We start from the raw sequence: 19,594 nt of genomic DNA, 5'->3' as shown, positions 1-19,594 counted from the left end.
CTTTGAGAGGCTGAGGTGGGCAGATTGCTTGAGCCCAGGAGTTCAGGACCAGCCTGGGCAACATGGCGAAACCCTGTCTCTACTAAAAATTCAAAAATTAGCTGGGCACAGTGCCATGCGCCTGTAGTCCCAGCTACTCAGGAGGCTGATGTGGGAGAATAGTTTGAGCCAGGGAGGCGGAGGTTGTGGTGAGCCAAGATCATGCCACTGCACTCCAGCCTGGACAACAGAGGAAGACCCTATCTCAAAAAAATAAAATAAAGGGCTAGACTTACTTTGGTACAACACATTGCATATATAATACTGTTTTTTAACAGTTATACACAAATCAGAATAAGAGACTTCTTCAGACTAATGTTCAAAATTATTTTCTTTATCCTGTGTATTCAACCCATTTTTTCCTAAAACATCCCATGTAGCTGATTTCCCCAGAAAGAAAGAATTAATATTATAAATCACTATTGTCTTCGTTTTCAAAGGGCGAAGGGCAAGGAATAGTAAGGGGATTCAGAAAGTTCTAAGAAATCTGTCCTAAATTTCAAACTAAGCCTAACAGAATGAATTCTATAAATATAGAATGTGTCGTGTCTCACAGTTTTGTTCTCCTCTGTCTCCTACCCAATCTCACCTTCCTTCAGGGTACAGGCTCATTTTAAACTTATTCCTCAGTTTTGTAGGTCCTTTTAGTATAGGGTAAGGGAGCATCTTTTCTCGCTTAGGATGTTAGAGGTTATCCTAAAAAAGAAAAAAAAAATTCGTTTTTAGGGTCATAGTGGAGAGGCCAGCTTCTCTTCCATATAACTCTGCCAGAGGGAACCTGTAAAACTCATGCCTAGCAGCCTACCCTACCTGGTTCTTTTTGAGAAAGGCTGTCTCCCTTGCCCAAGCATGCTTGTTCTGGAGAAAGATACATGGAATGGTAAGGCAGGAAAGGAACCCCAGCCCAAGACAGCTGGATCTTGAATTAACAACTGATGTGTTCCAGTCACCCCCACAGCAGAGAGCACCAGTCTCTTGCCTGCTGAAGCTCTCTTATCGTTGTCATCCTGAAGACTCAGATTGAGCACATGATCCAGATAGGACTTGCCTGTGTCTTCAGACAGGCAAAGTTCATGAGTGATCTGCAGGCCAAGAAGAGATGCAGGCAGCTGTGCAGGAAGTGCCTACTGGTGGTAATCAGCTAGCTTGTTAGGACGTACTTAATTATATGCTGCAGGGAGCAGGAGAAAAGATTTTTTAGTTTATTCCAGAAAGACATTCGGAAAACTTTTACAATGGCTCTTTCCATTGTAACTGCACACAGCTCCTAATTTTCCATGTGCTCAATTTATAACCTAAGTGTTTATGAGTCTCTATTTTTCCTCAATTCTGGTTAGTTCCTGCAGGAGAAACCTCTCACCCCAAAACAGCTTTTCTCTTACAATTCCCAGCACCATGGATTGTACATTCCCTTGTGATCAAAGCAGAGAGAGAAGAGAGTAGATCACAGATCATTTATTTCTCTGTAGTGAAATTCCCCTATATTTGATCTTTTCCTAGAAAAGGTCTCTCTAAAAACCATGTTCTTTGGTGCTATATTCCAGTTGTCATGAACTCCTTGAAACTAATTCGTGTTCTCAGATCCTTTCAAAAACCAAGCACATATATTAATACTTCCATTCAAACACAAGTAAATAAGTAAAAAGCAAATAAACCAACTTCATGCTAGTCTTCCTCTGTCAGTAACTCATTGCCACAGACCGGTTCTTTTCTAAGCCCTTTAGTAGTCGTGGTCTTTTTGCTTCTCTGAATTTTTTGGAAAACATTTTGATATATCAAAACTTATACAGATTATTTCTTCATCAAAAGACATGAAGAAATATTTTCTTGCTTAAGAGTATAATAACAGGGCAGGCTTTTAACCACTGTTCTGACTTTGAAACTTAGCAGATTTATAGGAAGTCAATTAAATGAAAGTATTTCTGGTCCTTTGCTCCAAACCAACATTGTAGTAGAAAGTGCAGTAAGAAAAAGAAGAGGCCACATCTTTATCATCTCTCTAGCTTCATATCCTGCAAAGTATCTGGCATATACGTGATTATATATAAAAATATTTGTTGAGTAATTGAATGATTATAAAATTAAAATCTAAACTCTTGTCCTCAAGAGTTTAGACACTACTGGAAAATAATGATCAAGTTATAAAATGTTACAGTAGAAGCCCTTTTACCTGAACATGATTGAGTTTGCTAGTAGGGAATCATAAACTATATGTGTGTGTACTATAAAATGTGTATAGAAACATTTGAACTCAGGCATTAATTGATTCTGATGTCTTTTGATACAGGGTCAAAGCCTTTTCTCTGAGAATGAGTCTCATACATAATTAGAGTTCTGTGACATATTTCTTTGATAAATCACACTCATAATATGTTTGTTGTCTGATTTGTGGTTTTAGTTTCTTTAGAGAGAGAATGTAATAGTAAAGCAGTTTGAATGTAGACACCTTCTAAACTTTAGTGAGTTTTCTCTTTCATCCCACCCTTACCTAATTTTAACAACAAAATCTTTTTAGTAGTTTACTTTTACTAAAACTTAGGGTTTTTTTACATTTTAGAACAACTTTTCTTTTCCACACTTACATTTTGTCAGTTCATGTAATTGAATTGAGTAGTTACTGTGAAAAGTACAACCAGCATAAACAGACTGAGGACAAATGCAGCTGACTCTTAGCACACAACCCAACTAGTAAGGTAAGAAATATGAGAGTGTAAGAGAAGCTATTAGCCACAAATCCATGTGTGATGGGCATTAGTTGCTCTGTTTCACAGGAGAAATGGAGAGCATTGGCTGAATAAGATAATATGTTAAGTGGAGGTCATTTGAGAGAAGTTATATAGTATTTCACTAAGTGCTGTATATATAAAGTTAAGAATTACAGTAAGGGGACTTAAATAATCAGGAAGCCTTCATGAAATAGTTAAATTTTGAGTTGGATCTTGAAAGATGATTAGAATGTATAATTTGAGGAAAGGGAGCATTCTCAGGAAAGGAATGAACCTGCTCACCTAAAGCCACAGGTTGGTTTTGGGAAGGAGGGGAAATATAATTTAAAGTGTGGTTTAATAGAATAAGCATTAAATTGTAAGTCTAAAGGCCTAGTTGCATTCCTACATACCTTTTTGACATTTTATTTAGGAGATAAATAATGAGGGAGAAAAAGAGTATTCTAGTCAGGAGTGTAAGGGAAAAATTTGGGAAAGCCACCCGCCTCAAAGAATTAACATGGAAGCCCAGTGAGAGAGAAAATTGAGAATATAAGGAAAGGCCCAGGATGAAGCATAAGACCGGTGGTTTTCAGTTGTAATCCTCTTTCAATCATAGTACATATCAAAAGCTTTCAGATAAAATTTGATGTGAACAGAAGACTCTGCCACTTAAAAGAAATTCTTTAAAACACAGCTTTAGACATATAAGCCTAATGTATACATTATAAAGAGTTGTCAATGTCTTGAAAAGAAATCAGTGGGAAAAAGCAGACTTAAATTTGTAGGAAACAGTGGAAAACCAAATAATTTAATTTCCACTAAATTAGACAAAAGTTCAGTAAAAGAGGGTTGTAAGCTGTTTTTTTTGTTTGTTTTAATAATATTTGGTGTATATTTTCTAGATATAGAAAATAAATGCTGATTGATGTGGTTGATTGAAAATAAATATTGAAATCTAAATATTAAATGTGAGCGAAAACAGCCCTCTGTATCAATGGGTTCTGCATCTAGTTGGAAAAGATTTGGGGAAAAAATATGGTTGCATTTGTATTGGGTATGTATAGACTTCTTTTTTCTTGTCATTATTTCCTAAACAATGGAGTATAACAGCTATTTACATAAGACTTATATTGTATTAGGTATTACAAGTAATCTAGAGATGCTTTAAAGTATATGGGAGAATGTGAGTAGGTTGTATACAAAATTACACATTTTATATAAGAGACTTGAGCAGCCGTGGATTTTGGTCCGTGGGGGGTCCTGGAACCAATCCCCCACAGTTACCAAAGGATGACTTTACTTTATGATTCACTTACAAATAACTATATGAGGCAGATATTTAATATATGATGAAATAATAGGTATTTTAAAAATCTTAACTGATTTCTTTAAAGCTTCTCAAAGGGAGAAATCTTACAAATTCAGTATGTACTATGTCATTGCTGTTTGATCATCTTTTCTGTCCTTTTTGTTTTAGCCACATTTGACTTGCTTATATGTATCTAAAACTTATTTTCTATGGCATTCAGTTGTTCTACTTTCTTAACCAATACTTCTGAGAACAAATTTTCAGTATGTTCATAATCAGTTCAAGAAAATGTTTGATAACTAAGATAGTCTTTTGCTTTAAAAAATGTTAAATCTGAGATCAACAGATCTTTTTGTAAATTCCCATTTGAGAATGAAAGTTTCTGTTTTTCCTCTTATTTTGACTGGGAGAGATCTGGAGAGTTTTGGATATTTACTTCGCTTCGAATAAAAAATAAAAAACTATTCTTAAAATAATAGTTTCAAATTCAAAGTTCAGCATCCTGTTCTTTTTTTTATAAAATATTAAAGAGAAAAAGCTGAAAATGTTCTACATGCACTTTTTCTTCTAGTTTGAAAAGAAACTGCTTTATGTGTATTGACACCTCACGTACTCTGAGTTTAAGAAGTTAGCATTATCTGAGAAGGTACTATTTTTAGGTCCAGCTGTAATGTTTCTAACTTTGGTACACAGAGTAGTGGGTGCTTCCTTTCCCAGAAGGCTCCATATTCTCAACATGTGCAGGTCAATTTGACGTAAAGCTTCCAACAAGGAGCAACAGGCCCATTGCAGGCTGTGTTTATAACTTGAAAATTATGAACAGGTATTGGGAGCCACAGACTGTATTTGGGAACCAGCTGCATGTCAGGACAAGCGTAGATTGTGGTCCGTGGAGGCTGGGAGAGCACAATGCTTGAATTTCATTTCTTTGGGAGATAAGAAGAAAAAAATCTTCCTACCTGACAAGATTGACAACTTGCTAAATCTGATTATCTTCAGAAGTGTGCTGGACAATTGCGAAGTAAACATTCACTTTTCAAAGATGATGATCAAGGAAACATCTCTACGAAGGGACCCGGATTTAAGGGGAGAGCTAGCTTTCCTGGCAAGGGGCTGTGATTTTGTTCTCCCTTCACGGTTTAAGAAGCGGCTGAAGTCATTTCAGCAGACACAGGTTTGAAATTTGGGTGTTTTGGGTTTTTTAAAAATATTTTTATTACTAATAAAACCATCCAATGAACTAACTCACAAATAATTTTACAGCTCCCTTGTATCTTGATATTAGATCAAGGAATTAATGTGTGTCCTCTATTCAGCTATTTGCAGAAAGCTATTTGCAGAGGGATTCCAACAGGTTTAAAAATAGACCTTTTGGACCTGGAGTACAGTACTCACATTTTTCTCTTGTGGAGAAGGAATCCAGTTTTAGAGACAACAAATACAACTTAATGAATGTTTTACAATTTAGCTAGAAAATTACTGGAATTTTTAATAGAAATATCCTTGAGAAATTAGAATTTCTGTATTAAAAGCCTTGTTTGCACTTTGAATCAGTAGATTATATATTAGTGTGCATACACATCTGTAACAAATGTTTGTTTAAAAAGTATGTTAATCCTGGTAATCTTTTTTAAAAACAAGACATATTTGTCTATATAGACAATTGTGTATGTGTGTGTCGTAATGTATGTAGATAGCAAAGAATGGTGGTTACTTCCAGATTGTGAAAAAATGTCTTCCCTAAGTAGGCTGTGCAATTGAGTCGTTTCTGCCTATGATAAGTATTTTGCAGAGTCCCTACTTGCTTGCTTAAAATCTATGGCAGTGTTTCACCAAACAAGTGCCTAACATGGACTACAATATAAATCAAGGACTGTACAAATGATGGCCATCCAAAATCCGACAAGAAACCATAGTTTTATGGTTATTCTGACCCAGAATAATCTCAAATTATTTGGGTAAATATGAAATTGCTTTTTTTGTAGGTCAAAAATGATCAAATATTGAAAATGCTACAGTGACATAATAGCACAAGGAAACTATTCTGAATGAATATCTAAGTGATACTGTGTTTATAGCGAAAGACTGAAATGGAGAATTGAAATACTTTACCCAGCTAATTATATTCTAATGCTGCTCCTAGACTGGACTGAAACCACTGTATCCAAAGTGAGCAGATGCTAAACTTGCCAGTAAATTTGGCAGAATTTTTATTACTAGGTTTTCTTCCATAATGTTTGTAAACAACCAGTTTTATTCAGCTACTTTAAGGTTTAAATTATATGTCTCCTACAGAACTCAATGAAAAGTAAATTGAGTACCCAAAAGCTCAAAATAAATGCATTATTTTAGTGTTATTTTCCTTTTAAATATTAACATCAGTTTTATTAAATACGGAATTGACCAGTGAATTAATAAATAGTTGCCTATCAGTGAATTGCTCTGTGTTAAGTACACTAAGAAAAGCAGAACAGAATATTTTATAATGAGATATTTTCCCATTCAAATAAAATCTTTGGCAGCCAGTGTTCTAAGTATCACTTATTTCTGTCAAAGCAAAAGCAGAGAGTTAACATTGAAGACCTTGCTCTAAACCTTTCCCACTAGTGTGTATTCATGAGACACTCAGGTTTCATCCCTACTGGCACCAGTGGTCTTAATTCTATGGGCATAACTGCCCTAGATGTCACACCACAGAAAACATTGGTGATTGTACACCTGTACCTCACAAATCTCTTTCAGCATAGAATGATGGAAAGGAATGACACTAATATAAATGGTCTAGGTAAAGCCCCTGAAGAATTCTGTGCCTTACTTTAGAATTTTAAGAACACTCTGAACAATAATAATAACGTATTGACTTCTGGGACTATGTAATATTTACAGATTTAGCATTGAGACAGAGAGAAATGTTGACTTAAAATGGATTGTCAATTTGTTAACTCAAAACTGGTTTATAAACTTCAAATTGCTTTACATATGTAAATGATTATTTTATTTATTATTGAATCTGAAGGATTATGCCCAATTATGCTTCATCTAATTTTTTTGAGAATCTCATCCTTTGGTATTGTCATTCATTTTCTTACATGATAGATAGATCTCTGCCCAGCACTGTTCTGAACCTTTTACCTATATTACATCTTACAATTTCCTTTAATCCTCACAACAACCTTCTAAGAAGTAGACATTGTAATTTTTGTTTTATTATTGAAATTCCAAAAGGTTAAGTAACCATTTTGAGGTCACAGACCAGTAAGCCATCAGTGTTTTAAGTTTTTCATGTTTCATTGGCATCACTTCCCTTTGTTCTGTTTCTTCCTTGACTATTGCTTTATACAGGTAACATCCTGATAACTGTAGCAAAGACATGGTGTGACAACTGGCCTTCATATCCCTAATAGTCTTAAATATATGAGCAGACTCCATTCTGTGTATTAATGTCAGATATTAATATAGGGAAATTGGGCTATTATGACAAAAATAGGAGATTTAACCATTTTCATATATTTATATGAATAAATCTTATCTCTTTATAAAACTCACATTTTTAAGGGTAGCTAAGATTTTTATCCTGAAGTTGAAAATTATATGATAAACCTATATGTTAAGAAGAAATATGATAGATCTACTTCTTACAGATATATCATTGTTCAAACTTTAGAGATGGCATTAGAGTAATTTAAGGAAGAACATTTGAATACTTTGTGTTCATAATAACTATAAAATATATTTAGCTAGTCAACAGTTATATTCATCTTTCATACTTTATGTAACATCTAATACAGTACCATGTTCATGAGCCTTGATAGTCTGGCCATTAATTAAGAGTAGAAATTAGAACTATGAAAATTCTAATGGAATCTTTTTTGCTTTTTCTGATAAGAATCTCAGAAGTAAATTGAGTCTTTATTGGTAAGATAAATTTCTACCTGAATAATGGTGTACCTCCCCTCCCTTTTTCCTAAATCATGGGCAATCTCAGTTTCCTCATTGCCTCCCTGCCACTCTTTACTGACTTTTCTAATGTCTCTTTATAGTATGCCACCTCAAATCATTTTTTTAAAAGAAGAAGAATATAAACTAAATGAGTTATTAAACTGTAAAGGGAGTTTGGTTGTGATGAAATCAATGACCATGGTTTTTGCCTATTGGAGCAAACCACAAATAAGATAAATGTGTATCTTGCAGAAAATGGCATGGCCCTAGTGGCAAATAAATCAACCAGGTAGGGGACATTTCAGAATTAAAATGCTTTAATTTTCTTAACAGAGATTTTCTCAGCATCTGGGGCTGGCAGTGATTCTGCCTTAGCAAAGTCAAACTAGAGAAGGTAAAAGGAGCCCCTTCCCCAAATACTTTTTGGATATATATATTTAAAAGGAACTTGTTTTTGCTTGTTCAAGGAAAGGTAAAAGTCACAGAAAGACCAAGAACTGTCTTCAGAATGAATGTATTAATCCAGTTCCAACAGAGTGAGAATACACCTCGAGATTCTTAATATATCAACTAACATTGCTCTTTGATTCTTTTGAAATGTCTGCCAAATAGCTGATGGAGAAACTTATGTATTTTTTTAAACATAAATCTATGTAAACTTGAGTACTGGCAGATATTAATTAATTAATTAATTTAGTGCAGGTAAGCATTCCCTAGAAACATGCTTACCACCCTTTAGAGTACATGAAGCCCTTAATCTCTCCTGTCTCTGATTGTGGTTTCTTACATTGCTCATGAGGATTTTCAGTAAATGAATGCTGTTTAAATTTTTTGTGTCTCATAATCTTATTTTTCTTTTAGATTCAAAATAAACCAGAAAAGAAACCTGGAACACCACTCCCACCTCCAGCCACCTCTCCAAGTAGTCCCCAACCTCTGTCCCCGGTTCCCCATGTGAATAATGTTGTGAATGCACCATTGTCCATAAACATTCCACGATTCTACTTCCCTGAAGGACTCCCAGATACCTGCAGTAATCATGAACAGACTCTAAGCAGAATTGAAACTGCTTTCATGGATATTGAAGATCAGAAAGCAGACATTTATGAAATGGGGAAAATTGCAAAGGTAATGTAACTACTAAATGATTTATAATCTCCCCTTCTCTAGAAACCCTGATCCCCCACTCTTCACTGCCTCTTTGCCCTGTTTTGAAGCATGCATGGAGTTGTTTTTTTTTTTTTCTTCCATAGTGGTCTTCCATTTCAACCTCCTATTTAATATAAGAATCCCTTCCAAGACACCACCAATTCATAAATTCATTCTCTGCTTGAATGCTTTCAGACACTAAAAGCTCTACCTTGCCAGACAGCCTGGTCCATTGTTAAATACTTGGTTGTTAGAAAATTTTTCCTTGTGCTGAATAGGAATCTGATTTTTAGTCCCACCCATTGATCATAACTGCCCTAATGCCAGACGAGGAAGCAGTAGACCATCTCAATACAGTCATTTTACCCAGAAATAAATGGATTTGACAATAGGAAGCAAGTCTTTGGAACTTTCAAATATATCCAACTGCTTCTGAGTTAAAATCTTATCCCTCTAATGTCAGGACTCCTCTGACTTGATTCTATGCCTCTAGCCAGAACAGTTAATACTTAGCATAACCATCAGATTATATTTGATTAGGCCATTTCCCAATTTAGCAATATTCAGGAATTCCCACCCTCTATAGCAGTGCTTTGTTTTGTTTGGGCTTTATTTTTATTATGCATGAATATTGAAGAGTCAGGTCACACTTTAGGCTTTAGCAGTAGTTTTAGGCTATGCTTCAAAAGGCAGAGGGGTTTAGTAGGCTAAGGGCTGCATGGAGGCATGTAGGAGACCAAGTGGGAAAACCTAGGAGCCCATGCACACATCCACTGAGAAGGGTTCCCCTGCTTTCAGGAGTAATGTTAAAAAGTTGGAAAACTATCATTCTTCAGGATAAACCTCAAACTTCTCTTCCTGGCATTCCATGGCTTCCACAGCCTGGCCCCAGAGGTTTTTTTTCCAAACCTGCCTAAAACTTTCCTGTATAATCGTGACCCTCTTGCCCTCTCATAGGCACACCTCTGCATTTAAGCTCTCAGAATTCTCCCTCCAGAGTGGGCTTCCCCTCTTGCCAACCTCCTCAGCATCCACTTTGTTGAAGACCTATCTTCCATTGTGTATTATTGGAGAAGTCCCTGAACCCTCACTTATCATGCCCTGCCCTACCTCTGACCTCACAAAGCATTTGTCGTTGCTGTTAAATGACATGTAACTAGAGTGATTTTAAAGGAAATGAAAAGGAATTCTTTCTTCTCTTTCTTCATCCCTCCTTCTTAAAAATTGCTTGTTGATCCCCTAGATGCTTTTAATGAAAAACAAACTCATTCCAGAAATAAGAGCTTATCTGTTTCCATTCCATTTTACTTGTGAGGGAACTGCAGTTCTACAAATACTTATCTGAAGTCACAGAGCTAGTTCATGCCGGGAGGCAAGTTGTCTAACTTCTAGCGTGGTGCTGTTTCTACCTATGTCATCTCCCTGGACATGTGGTAACAGTAACTAACTTCCAGTTAATAGCCACACAAATATATTACAAGTTCTTTAAGGGCATTCAGAATTTTCTTACCCAATTCTTTTAGAGGTGGCTACTACGTTAGATGACAGAACCCTGATGATAAAATTTCTGAATGGGCTGGAACTATGGCTGTAAGTCCAAAAGATAAAATTTAGCAAGGGTGAATGAAATTTGCATTTGGAGGTAATATGGTAACTACATAAATTCCAACAGGATGTTTTTTTGTTTTTTTTTTTTTGAGACAGTTTCGCTCTTGTTGCCCAGGCTGGAGTGCAATGGCATTATCTTGGCACACCACAACCTCTGCCTCCCAGGTTCAAGTGATTCTCCTGCCTCAGCCTCCCGAGTAGCTGGAATTCCTCAGGTGTGCACCACCACACCTGGCTAATTTTTGTATTTTTAGTAGAGATGGGGTTTCTCCATGTTGGTCAGGCTGGTCTCGAACTCCCGACCTCAGGTGATCCACCCACCTCGGCCTCCCAAAGTGCTGGGACACCAACAGGGTGTTTCTAACATGAGAGCAATTTGTGTGAAAGAGACAGAAGGTTTCATGGATTGCTTCAGGTAAGCAGACAAAGAGAAACTCTCCAGATTAGAGCATAGTAATTCCCTGGTACAGTGCTGAGGTCACCACGTCTGGAGAGCCATTCTTCCTCTGAATAGTCCCAACTGCTGACTGAGGAGCCCATTCTCCTGTGTCTTTGTACTGCTTTGTCTCCACATCCTTTATGGTCTGGCCTCCCATTCCTGTGCCATGGTAGCCCTGCCTTGCTCTGTGGCTCAGGGCCCCGCTAGCACTCCACAGATTCAGTGAGAGGAGAGCAGAAAGCCTAAAGACTCCACAGTGCTCAAGGGAGGTGTTGAAAAGAATATAGTCAAGGCAGGGTAGAGGTCTCTGGAAGATGGGGAGCCAGAGGAACGACTTTGCCATTTATGTGCAGTGAGAATCAGTCTGTATGTGGCATCAGAAAAAAACAGCAGTGTTGAAACTGACAGATAACATGGAGAAGTTTAAAAAGATAGAAAACTAATTTATTTAGCCATAGTAACAGTCGTTTACATAACAATTTGCTTCTTATACCTAATAATCATGTGGTGCAATAGCGATTATACATATATATGTCTGATTAACTTGTTTGAATTATACTTAATTATAGCCCTAAATTCTATTCATGGGCACCAAGCCTTTTTGATCATTGCTTTTAGATCTTAATTGTCAGCTCAGGTAGCAAAGTAAACGGCACATACCTTTAAAAAGTTAAAACCAATGTTGCATTTTTATAAAATGAGGATGCGTGGGCAGGCACAGTAACTCATGCCTATAATCCCAGGACTTTGGGAGGTTGAGGCAGGAGGATCGCTTGAACCTGGGAGTTCAAGACCAGCCTGGGCAACATAGTGAGACCCCATCTCTACAGATAATAATTTTTAAAAATTACCTGGGTGTAGTGACATGTGCCTGTGGTCCTAGCTACTCAGGAGACTGAGGCAGGAGGATCGGAGACTGAGCCCAGGAGGTTGAGGCTGCAGTGAACCATGATCACGCCACCACACTCCAGCCTGGGTGACAGAGTGAGACCCTGTCTCAATAAAAAGTTGGGGGCGGGGATGTGTATATAATTACCTGGGAAGTTGAGGGGGATGCGTATGTAATTACCTGAAAATATAATCATGTGTGTGTCAGTTTGTATTTTTTTTTTTGCCTCTTTATTCTTAAAACCGTTTATTTAAAAGTTGATATAATCATGTCTTCCAGTTAGCTAATTCTCTTTTTTTCTAATGTTATTTCCATGGTTTGTTGGGAAACAGGTGGTGTTTGGTTACATGAGTAAGTTATTTAGTGATGATTTGTGAGATTATGGTGCACCCATCACCCAGGCAGTATACCATGCACCCTGTTTGTAGTGTTTTATCCCTCACCCCTTCCTACCCTTTCCCCCTTAGTCCCCAAGGTCCATTGTGTCATTCTTACGCCTTTGCATCCTCATAGCTTCACTCCCACTTTTGAGTGAGAACATATGACGTTTGGTTTTCCATTCCTGAGTTACTCCACATGAAATAGTCTCCAATCTCATCCTGGTCACTGTGAATGCCATTAATTCATTCCATTTTATGGCTGAGTAGTATTCCATCGTATACACATACACACACACACACACACAGAGCACAGTTTGTATATCCATTTGTTGATTGATGGGCATTGGGTTGGTTCCACGTTTTTGCAATTGCGAATTGTGCTGCTATAAACATGCATGTACAAATATCTTTTTTTACAGTGACTTCTTTTCCTCTGAGTAGATACCCAGTAGTGGGATTGCAGGATCAAATGGTAGTTCTACTTTTAGTTCTTTAAAGAATCTCCACACTGTTTTCCGTTGTGGTTGTACTAGTTTACATTCCCAGCAGCAGTGTGGAAGTGTTCCCTCTTCACTGCAGCCGTGCCAACATCTACTGGTTTTTTTGTTTGTTTGCTTTTGGGTTTTTTTGTTTTGTTTTGTTTTGTTTTGCAGGGGTAAGGTGGTATTGCATTGTGATTTTGATTTGCGTTTCCCTGATCATTAGTGACATTGAGCATTTTTTATATGTTTGTTGGCCATTTGTATATCTTCTTTTGAGAATTGTCTATTCATGTCATTAGCCCACTTTTTGATATGAGTTCATTGTAGATTCTGGATATTAGTCCTTTGTCAGATGTATAGATCGTGAAGACTTTTTCCCACTCTGTGGGTTGTCTGTTTACTTGCTGACTGTTCCTTTCACTGTGCAAAACCTCTTTAAGTCCTAGCAATTTATCTTTGTTTTTATTACATTTGCTTTTGGGTTCTTCGTCATGAAATCTTTGTCCAAGCCAATGTCTAGAAGGGTTTTCCCAGTGTTATCTTCTAGAATTTTTATAGTTTCAGGTCTTAGATTTAAGTCCTTAATCCATCTTGAGTTGATTTTTGTAGAAGGTGACAGATGAGGATCCAGTTTCATTCTCCTACATGTGACTAGCCAATTATCCCAGCACTATTTGTTGAAAAGGGTATGCTTTCCCTACTTTGTGTTTTTGTTTACTTTGTCAAGGATCAGTTGGCTGTATTTGGCTTTATCTCTGGGTTCTCTATTCTTTTCCACTGTCTATGTGCCTATTTTTATAACAGTACCATGCTGTTTTGATGACTGTGGCCTTATAGTATAGTTTGAAATCAGGTAATGTGATGCCTCCAGATTTATTCTTTTTTCCTAGTCTTGCATTGGCCATGCAGGCTCTTTTTTGGTTCCATATGAATTTTAGAATAGTTTTTTTCTAATTCTGTGAAGAATGTTGGTGGTATTTTGATAGGAATTGTGATGGGAATTGCATTGAGTCTGTAGATTGCTTTTGGCAGAATGGTCATTTTCACAATATTGAGTCTACCCATCCATGAGCATGGTACGTGTTTCCATTTGTTTGTGTCATCTGTGATTTCTTTCAGCAGTGGTTTGTAGTTTTCCTTGTAGAGGTCTTTCACCCCCTTGGTTAGGTGTATTGCTAAGTATGTTTTTTTTTGTTTGTTTGTTTTTTGTTTTTTTTTGCAGCTGTTGTAAAAGGGATCGAGTTTTTGATTTGATACTCAGCTTGCTCACTGTTGTTGTATAGAAGAGCTACTGATTTGTGTACATTAATTGTGTATTCGAAAACTTTGCTGAATTATTTTATCAGTTTCAGGAGTTTTCTGGAGGAGTTTTTAGGATCTTCTGGGTAAATAATCATATCATCAGCAAACAGCGAGAAATTGACTTCCTCTTTATTTTTGTTTTTTTGTTGTTGTTGTTGTTGTTTTATTTTTGAGACGGAGTCTTGCCCAGGCTGGAGTGCAGTGTCTCGATCTCGGCTCACTGCAAACTGCAAGCTCTGCCTCCCGGGTTCACGCCATCTCCTGCCTCTGCCTCCCAAGTAGCTGGGACTACAGGCGCCTGCCACCATGCCGGCTTATCTTTTGTATTTTTGGTAGAGACAGGGTTTCACCGTGTTAGCCAGGATAGTCTCGATCTCCTGACCTCATGATCCACCTGCCTCAGCCTCCCAAAGTGCTGGGATTACAGGCGTGAACCACCACGCCCGGCCAACTTCCTCTTTATTGATATGGGTACCCTTTATTTCTTTCTCTTGATTGCTCTGACTAGGACTTCATAAAGGGATGCTGGATTTTGTCAAATGCTTTTTCTCCATTTATCGAGATGATCATGTGATTTTGGTTTTTAATTCTGTTTATGTGGTGTATCACATTTATCAGCTTGCATATGTTAAGCTATCCCTGCATCCCTGTTATGAAACCCACTTGATCATGGTGGATTATCTTTTTGATATGTTGTTAGATTCAGTTAGCTAGTATTTAGTTAAGGATTTTAGCATTTATGTTCATCAGGGATATTGGTCTGTAGGTTTTGTTTGTTTGGTTGGTTGGTTGGTTGGTTATATCCTTTCCTGGTTTTGATATTAGGGTGATGCCGGCTTCATAGAATGAATTAGGGAGGGTTCTCTGTTTCTCTGTCTTGTGGAATAGTGTCAGTAGGATTGGTACCAATTCTTCTTTGAATATCTGGTAGAATTCTGCTGTAAATCCGTCTGTCCTGGACTTCTTTTTGTTGGTAATTTTTAAGTTACCATTTCAGTATCACTGCTCGTTACTGGTCTGTTCACGGTATCTGATTCTTCCTGATTTAAGCTAGAAGGGTTGTATCTTTCCAGGAATTTATCCATGTCTTCTAGGTTTTCTAGTTTATGTGCATAAAGGTGTTCATAGTAACCTTGAATGATCTTTTGTATTTCTATGGTGTCAGTTGTAATATCTCCTGTTTTGTTTCTTATTGAGATTACTTGGATTTTCTCTCTTCTTTTCTTGGTTAATCTTGCTAATGGTCTATCAATTTTATTTATCTTTTCAAAGAACTAGCTTTTTGTTTCATTTATCTTTTCTATTATTTTTTTCAATCTCATTTAGTTCGGCTCCGATCCTGGTCATTTCCTTTCTTCTGCTGGGTTTGGATTTGGTTTCTTCCGTTCTTGTTTCTCTAATTCCTTGAGGTGTGACCTTGGATTGTCTGTTTGTGCTCTTTCAGGCTTTTTTTTTTTTTTTTGAGACAGAATCTCTCTCTGTCACCAGGTGGGAGTGCAGTGGCGCAATCTTGGCTCACTGCAGCCGCCACCTCCTGGGTTCAAGTGATTCTCCTGCGTCAGCCTCCTGAGTAGCTGGGACTACAGGTGCGCACAACCACACCCAGCTAATTTTTGTATTTTTTAATAGAGACGGGGTTTCATCATGTTGGCTAGGATGGTCTCGATCTCTTGACCTCATGATCCGCCCACCTCAGCCTCCCGAAGTGCTGGGATGATTGGCGTGAGCCACTGCGCCCAGCCCAGACTTTTTGATGTCAGCATTTAGGGCTATGAACTTTTCTCTTAGCATTGCCTTTGCTGTGTCCCAGAGGGTTTGATAGGTTGTGTCACTGTTGTCATTCAGTTTGAATAATTTTTTAAATTTCCATCTTGATTTCATTTTTGACCCAGTGATCATTCAGGAGCAAGTTATTTAATTTCCATGTATTTTGAGGCTTCCTTTTGGAGTTGATTTCAGGTTTTATTCCACTGTGGTCTGAGAGAGTGCTTGATATAATTTCAGGTTTCTTAAATGTATTGAGGCTCGTTTTGTGGCCTCTTCTGTGGTCTATCTTGGAGAAAGTTCCATGCACTGTTGAATAGAATGCATATTCTGCAGTTGTTGGATGGAATGTTCTGTATATATCTATTAAGTCCATTTGTTCCAGGGTATAGTTTAAATCTATTGTTTCTTTATTGACTTTCTGTCTTGATGACCTGTCTAGTGCTGTCAGTGGAGTATTGAAGTCCCCCACTCTTGTTGTGTTACTGTCTATCTCATTTGTTAGGTCTATTAGTAATTGTTTTATAAACTTGGGAGCTCCAGTGTTAGTGCATATATGTTTAGGATTGTGATATTTTCCTGTTGGAAAAGGCCTTTTATCATTATATAATGTTCCTGTTTGTCTTTTTTAACTGTTGTTGCTTTAAAGTTTGTTTTATCTGTTATAAGAATAGCTACTCCTGCTCGCTTTTGGTGTCCATTTGCCTGAAATGTCTTTTTCCACCCTTAAGTTTGTGCAAGTCTTTATGTGTTAGGTGAGTCTCTTGAAGGCAGCAGATAATTGGTTGGTGAATTCTTATCAATTCTACAATTCTTTATCTTTTAAGTGGAGCATTTAGACCATTTATATTCAGTGTTAATATTGAGATATGAGGTACCATTCCATTCATCATGCTGTTTGTTTCCTGTATACCTTGGTTTTTTTATTTTGTTTTTTAAATTGCATTTTTGTTTTATAGGTCCTCTGGGATTTATGCTTTAAAGAGGTTCTGTGTTGATGTGTTTCCAGGATTTGTTTCAAGATTTAGAGCTCCTTTTAGCAGTTCTTGTAGTGGTGGCTTGGTAGTGGCAAATTCTCTCAGCATTTCTTTTTCTGAAAAAGACTCTTTTCTTCTTATACGAAGTTTAGTTTTGCTGGATACAAAATTCTTGGCTTTTTTTTTTTTTTTTTGGATAACTGATAATTGTTTTGTTTGAGGAGGCTGAAGATAGGGCCGTAGTTCCTTCTAGCTTGTAGGGTTCTGCTGAGAAATCTGCTATTAACCTGGTAGGTTTTCCTTTATAGGTTACCTGGTACTTTTGTGTCACCACTCTGAAGATTCTTTCCTTTATCTTAACTTTAGATTACCTGATGACAGTGTGCCTAGGCAGTGATCTTTTTGTGATTAATTTCCCAGGTATTCTTTGTGCTTCTTGTATTTGGATGTCTAAGTCTCTAGCGAGGCCAGGGAAGTTTTCCTCAATTATTCTCCCAAGTATGTTTTCCAAACTTAGATTTCTCTTCTTCCTCAGGAACACCAGTCAATCTTAGATTTGGTCATTTAACATAATCCTTGACTCCTTGGAGGCTTTGTTCATATTTTCTTTTTTTCTTTGTCTTTGTTGGATTGGGTTAATTTGAAGACTTTGTCTTTGAGCTCCGAATTTCTTTCTTCTGCTTGTTCAGTTCCATTGCTGAGACTTTCCAGAGCATTTTGCATTTCTGTAAGTGTGTCCATTGTTTCCTGAAGTTTTTATTGTTTTTTATTTATGCTGTTTCCTTGAATATTTCTCCCTTCACTTTTATCGTTTTTTGGATTTCCTTACATTGGGCTTCGCCTTTCTCTGGTGCCTCCCTGATAAGCTTAATAACTAACCTCCTAAATTCTTTTTCAGGTAAATCAGGGATTTCTTCTTGGTTTGGGTCCATTGCTGGTGAGCTAGTGTGATTTTTGGGGGTATTAAAGAACCTTGTTTTGTCATATAACCAGAGTTGGTTTTCTGGTTCCTTCTCATATGGGTAGGCTCTGTCAGAGGGAAGGTCTAGGACTGAAGGCTGTTGGTCAGATTCGTTTGTCCCACGGGGTGTTCCCTTGATGTAGTACTCTCCCTCTTTTCCTATGGATGTGGCTTCCTGAGAGCCAAGATGTAGTGATTGTTATCTCTCTTCTGGATCTAGCCACCCAGCAAGTCCAGGCTCTGGGCTGTTACTGGGGGTTGTCTGCACGGCGTCCTGTGATGTGAACCCTCTGTGGGTCTCTCAGCCGTGGATACCAGCACAGTATTTGGAGTGTCTCTTGGGTCCTACAGGAGCAGTCTGCTTCCTTTGGGGGGTCTGTGGGTCCTCTCAAGTTTCCTGATTTATTCTTGCAGTAGTTCTGGAGCAAAAATTCACAATGCAATCTTCCACACGCTGCTCTCCCTGTCCCAAGTTGGAGCTGCAGTCTAGTCCTGCGTCCGGTCCACCGTGATCGCCTCAGTCCTCAGAGACTTTTTGTTACTCCTAATTGTCTTTTAATTTAGCTTTTACTTGGCTATTGCAGTCTGTTAGTACTCACTAAGTCATCCTTATTTTCAACAGTTCTTTACTATGCATGCAAGTCTTTTTTGGTACCAGACAGTGAGCTCTGTGTCTCTAGCACTTACTGTTCATATTCTTATGATAGGTTGGCATAGGAAAAGGAGAAGAGAGGCAACCTTTAAGGAGTAAGGAGGAGAGAGTTTGTTAGAGCAATAAATGAATGTTCTTATGGATTCTTGTAGTTTATAAAGTTATTTGGAAGACCAGCTTAAGTTTGCCGCCTACTCTTAGTGGCACTCAAGTGTAGCTATAAAGACTGGGATCTGTTTTTAAGTGCCTAGAAAACTCTGTGTTTATGAAATCTGCATCTGTTGGTGAAGTTTAGCTCATTCATCTTAGACCTCAAACAGCCCTGAAGAACTTAATGCTCACATCTGGTTAAATTCTCAGTGTGTAGTTTGTACGTTTTCCCACAGCTTTAAGTAATGATAGAGAAGAAGTGAATAGGGAATGAATCTCAGAGAAATGAAAGCAACATAGAAACAGAAACAGAGAAATAGTAAGAAATGCATTTTTCAGAGACTGGGCCAAAGGATTCATCATGGAGTTTTAACTTCTAGCAGAAAGTTGAGGAAGAAGAATAAGACTCTTTTCTGAACCATACAAAGCCCTGCAGCTCCTGTCTTCTGGCTGACATAGCACCATCTTTACCCGTCACACCTATAGCCTGGAAGGTAGCCTCTCTGTGTCTGAATTTCTTCATCTGCAAAATGGGATTAAAAAAATAACTGCCCTTGTCTACATGAGGATCACCTGAGGGCCAGATGAAATTATAAACCTGAGACATCTTAAATTGTTAAAAGAAGATTACAGATATTGGGTAATCATCCTCTCCCGTGTATATCATTAGACAACCTTGCTTTGGATTATTTGTTTTGTTGGCCATTCTTAGATCAAACCGTAGGTGTTAATCAAGTTTTCTTTGCTCCAGCAACTTTGATTACCACATATTGACTCTCACCTCCTCCTCTTAAAGTAAGTTTCCTAAATCCATTTTCTGTATTTCTGTGTGTACCCACTTGCTAT

General features: G+C 37.6%; 1 protein-coding gene and 1 long non-coding RNA gene across 7 annotated transcripts in view; one reads left to right on the top strand and one right to left on the bottom strand.

The window, feature by feature from the left end:
• Positions 1 to 19,594, top strand: part of PPP2R3A (protein phosphatase 2 regulatory subunit B''alpha) — a 190,483-nt gene that overhangs the window by 52,484 nt on the left and 118,405 nt on the right. For 5 of the 6 annotated variants that reach the window (XM_003895077.3, XM_017955869.3, XM_017955870.3 and 2 more), the window contains one exon: positions 8,857 to 9,123. In XM_003895077.3, the coding sequence (XP_003895126.2) occupies positions 8,857 to 9,123 (267 nt within the window). Of the gene's footprint in view, positions 1 to 4,579; positions 5,231 to 8,856; positions 9,124 to 19,594 lie in introns of those variants that run through there. The other variant, XM_009201675.4, reaches the window with a different exon arrangement.
• LOC116273832 lies at positions 176 to 10,235 on the bottom strand. Its single transcript, XR_004182282.1, has 3 exons — positions 10,108 to 10,235; positions 850 to 1,210; positions 176 to 735 (listed from the first exon to the last, which is right to left on the bottom strand). It is a non-coding gene; the product is annotated as an uncharacterized LOC116273832 (long non-coding RNA).

The sequence above is a fragment of the Papio anubis genome, chromosome 2 (genome assembly GCF_008728515.1).
Source record: "Papio anubis isolate 15944 chromosome 2, Panubis1.0, whole genome shotgun sequence".
Lineage (NCBI taxonomy): Eukaryota > Metazoa > Chordata > Mammalia > Primates > Cercopithecidae > Papio > Papio anubis.
This window is presented reverse-complemented; position numbering and strand designations above follow the sequence as displayed.